This window comes from Bison bison, unplaced genomic scaffold (assembly GCF_000754665.1).
Source record: "Bison bison bison isolate TAMUID 2011002044 unplaced genomic scaffold, Bison_UMD1.0 scf7180017864384, whole genome shotgun sequence".
In the NCBI taxonomy this organism is placed as follows: domain Eukaryota; kingdom Metazoa; phylum Chordata; class Mammalia; order Artiodactyla; family Bovidae; genus Bison; species Bison bison.
The window spans coordinates 10,169,376-10,173,405 of NW_011494956.1; the positions used below are offsets into that span (position 1 = coordinate 10,169,376).

The following is a 4,030-nucleotide window of genomic DNA, read 5'->3' on the forward strand; positions in this document are numbered from 1 at the left end:
GACAAAAAATCTTGGCTCAGACACTTCCTAGTGTGTGGCATTAGGCAGGTCACTTAATCTCTGTGTTTCCATTTATTTGGTCTATAAAATAGAGATACTTACATTTATACCAACCTCATAGGGTTGCTAATGGGATCAATGAGCTAAAGTATTGAATACTTACGACAGTGCCTGGCACACAGTAAGTGCTGTGTAAGGATTTACTGTCATTGCAATTGGCCCTCAGGAAGGGCAGGAAAGTGGGTCTCTGCTGCTCTCTGGTCCTGTTCTCTGCTCCCGAGTCTCTGCCAGCACTTCCAGGCAACCTCTTCAAAGCTGTGCAGGGTTGGCACTTTCCTTCCTGCTTTCCTGGTGCAGAAATTTTGGGTCATGTCCTTTGACACCAGACTAAGGAGGGCTTGCATGAACTTCACTAACATTACATGCTCCTTCTCTGTGTTCCGTTTGCCTTGTGTTTCCTGGGAATTAGTACACAGATCTTTGATGAGTTTTGCTTAAGAGTAATAGAAAGTAGCCACAGCCCATTAATTCCATCGATTTCCAAGTTAGATGGAAAAAACCATGTCTTGATGATAGCCCAGGGTTCCATAGATAGATTTGATTGAGGTTTTCCTGTATTAGTGGTTTTTTTCAGATAGGAAAGGGAGTGAGAGGTAGGGCATGGCTTGTATTATTGCAAGGTTCCTACATTTTTATATAAAATCATACAATTCTAACTTTAAGTAGACTGAAAAATTTAAGGATGTATATCATAATCCCTACAACAGCCACTAAAAATATAATTGAAAGAGACATAGTTAAAAAGCCAAAGAAGAATTCTAAAAATTATTAAATTATTTCAAAAGAAAGCAGGAAAAGAGGAGAAAAGGAACAAAAACCAGAGAACACAAACAAATCACATAAAGATGCTTGATGGCTTAGTTGCTAAGTTGTGTCCAACTCTTATGACCCCATGGGCTGTAGCTCACCAGACTCTTCTGCCCCATGGGATTTTCCCAGGGAAGAATACTGGTGTGTATTGCCATTTCCTTTTCCAGGGGATTTTCCCCACCCAGGGATTGAACCTGGGTCTCCTGCATTGCAGAAAAATTCTTTACCAAATGAGCCACCAGGGAAGCCCCATATATATTTATATTGATAATCACTACTCAAAAATAAAATAAATGAATCATTGATACATGGAACAATATGGATGAGTCTCTAAATTTGTCTAGAATAAGAATAAAAAAGAATGCATTCTGTGAATCTTCATTTTCTATATCTATATCTATCTATCCATTCATCTAGCTAGCTAGCTATCAAATTCCACTTATATGAAGTACTGAAGTTCTAAACTGAGTCTATGGTGGAAAAAATCAGCAACTTTATTTGGAAGAGGACAAGGATTTAAGTGGAAAGGCATAAGGGGATTTTCTTCGGTGATATTTATGTTACTTATCTTCAAAGAGATTTGGGTTGAATGTATACATGCATGTCAGATTCACCAAATGGTACACTTAAGATTTGTGAGTTTCATTATACATAGGTTTACCTAGACAGAAAAAAGTCAATTAATGTTAACTTTAATTAAAGTTCACATGCTAAAGTATTTAGGGTGAAGTTTACTGATTTCTGTAATTTATTTGCATAAAAAATAAGGTAAATGATGGATAGAAAGATGGATAGATGGTAGATTTGTAATAAAACAATTATAATTAAATGTCAGTGGTAGAATTTAGGTAGTGAATAATAGTATGCATTTTTCAACTTTCTTGTATATTTGAAAGCTTTTATAATGAAAAATTGTTTTTAAAAAAGGTGAAACAAAGAAGGTAAAACCTGAGAAAATTTGTTGTCAGTACACCTGCACAACAATTGCTGAGAAAGTTTCAAGTGGAAGGGAAATGATACCAGGTGAAAACGTGAATCTACAAGGAAGAAGAAACTCTGAAAATGGTAAGTAGTACGTACTGTTTTTCCTTTATTTTCTACGTTCCTAAAAACCAACTGACTGTTTAAAGCAAAAATGATGACAAGTGTATTGTGGCATTTAAAATATATGTAGGAGTGAAATATACAACAACAAGAGTACAAACGCAGGAGGGGGTGTGAAGAGAAATACACTTTGTTTCTTTGTGGTAAAGGAGTGATGTAATATTGATTCCAGACAGAATGTGATAAGGATATGTGCTTCAGTTATGAGAGCAGTCATAAACATAAAGAGCCATAATTTAAAAACCAATCAATGGAATATAGAAATGAAAAATGCTTGAATAACCCCTAAGGAAAGGTGAAAAAGAAGAAGAAAAAACAGAGTAGATAAACAAAAAATGAGAATTACATTAACTGTAAATGGACTAAACATGCTGTTTAAAAGGCAAAGATTCTCAGACCAAATAGAAAGCAAGACCTAAGTCTATGATGTTTAAAAGTTATACACATGAAATACAAAGACACAAGGGGGTTAAAATAAAAGGAAAGAAAATATATGACGTGTAAATACTAAGCACAAGAAAGCTGGTGTGGCTATATTTCTACCCCAGAAGGAAGATTTACCAGAAATAAAGTGGGTAATTTCATAGTGAGGGACTGATTTTGGTTTAAAGATCTCTAATAAGGATTCTGAATTTCAATGAAAATTGTTGCCTAAATCAATTGTTTTTGTGTTCTGCATTTTTTATTTCTCTTCCTCTCACATCCCATCTAATTTCTTCCTCTCTAATATTATTAATTTGTTATCAGGTGCTTTTCTCATTTTTATTTCTTAAAAAACTAATTAGCAAACATAAAATAATATTTAAATAACTGCCCATAGTTTCCCTTTTGTAACAATACCTCTGCCTTTTTAAAATTTTGTTCCTTTGTGGTCCTGGAGCATATTCATAAACAGCTTTGTAGCTGAAATTATAACATGGATACAATTTTGAATTCTGGTCTTTCTCTTGTATCAGTAAAACACCCTATTTATGTTGCATGTATTATGGCAAGTTTTCTCAACCTTGACACTATTGACATTTTGCACCAGACTTATATGTGGGGAACTCTCCTGTGAATTGTAGAGGTTAGCAGCACCCCTAACCTCTAATTACTTGGTTCCAGTAGTCTCCAACCCCTAGATGTGACAATAAAAAATGTTTCCTGGCTTTGTCAAAAGTTCCTTGAGAGGTAAAATCATCCTTGGTTGAGGACCATCAATTTCTGTGAATCATTTGTATCCACTGCCTAACATTATATACATTTAGTTAAAGACTCATACTTTGCCAAACTATTTCCTATTACTGGACTTCTATATTATTTATAACATTTTACATTTTAAATTGCACTACAAGAGGCATGCTCATAGCTATTTCTTTCTTCTAGGCTATTCATTTCCCGTGGAGTAAATTCCTGGGAGTCGGGTGTGGGAGGTCAAGGGCATTTGATCATCCTCTTTTGAGGACTTTAAGGAGAATAGTGCTCCTCAGAGTGAGCGAAAGGTGGGGCTTTCCATGGTTTCATGCTCTGAATTAGTCCCTTGCTAATATAAATCACCTGGATCATTTAGGACCCATCTGTGTCACAGAAAAAAGTACTAGGTGACTTATACACTTTGGTGGTGGGTCGACAAATTAGTTATCTGGGCTATAAATTATTGCAATGATCCATAAATCAGATCTGTATTATATAAATCAAAAGACACAGATGTACGATGGGAATTTAAGAATACTAATTTGTAAAACTCATTATGATATATTGCACCACACTGCAAAGGAAAACTATGGCACATCCATCAGGCCTCCTCACCCAAGGAGATATGAGAGTCCCAGACTGGCACCAAGATAGCTAGGAAGTAAAATCAATAGACTCTGCATGGAAGGGGAGTATGGGAAAAATCTTAGTGGTTCTTGCAAAACATATTGCTAATGTTTAACTTTCAAGAAACTTCTAAAGTGAAGTTTTCCTTTGTTGTATTTTTTTCCTCCAGAGTATCTGGTTCCACTGGGTTTAGGGGTGGTTTAGAAAGAAGCCAGAGCTTCCCTGGTGGCTCAGATGGTAAAGAATCGCTGCAATG

The 4,030-nt window shown here is 35.6% G+C and overlaps 1 protein-coding gene across 1 annotated transcript in view; it reads left to right on the top strand.

The window, feature by feature from the left end:
• Positions 1–4,030, top strand: part of LOC105001854 — a 30,172-nt gene that overhangs the window by 6,648 nt on the left and 19,494 nt on the right. Inside the window, exon 5 of the mRNA XM_010858298.1 lies at positions 1,798–1,935. Within this exon, the coding sequence (XP_010856600.1) occupies positions 1,798–1,935 (138 nt within the window). The remainder of the gene's footprint in view (positions 1–1,797; positions 1,936–4,030) is intronic.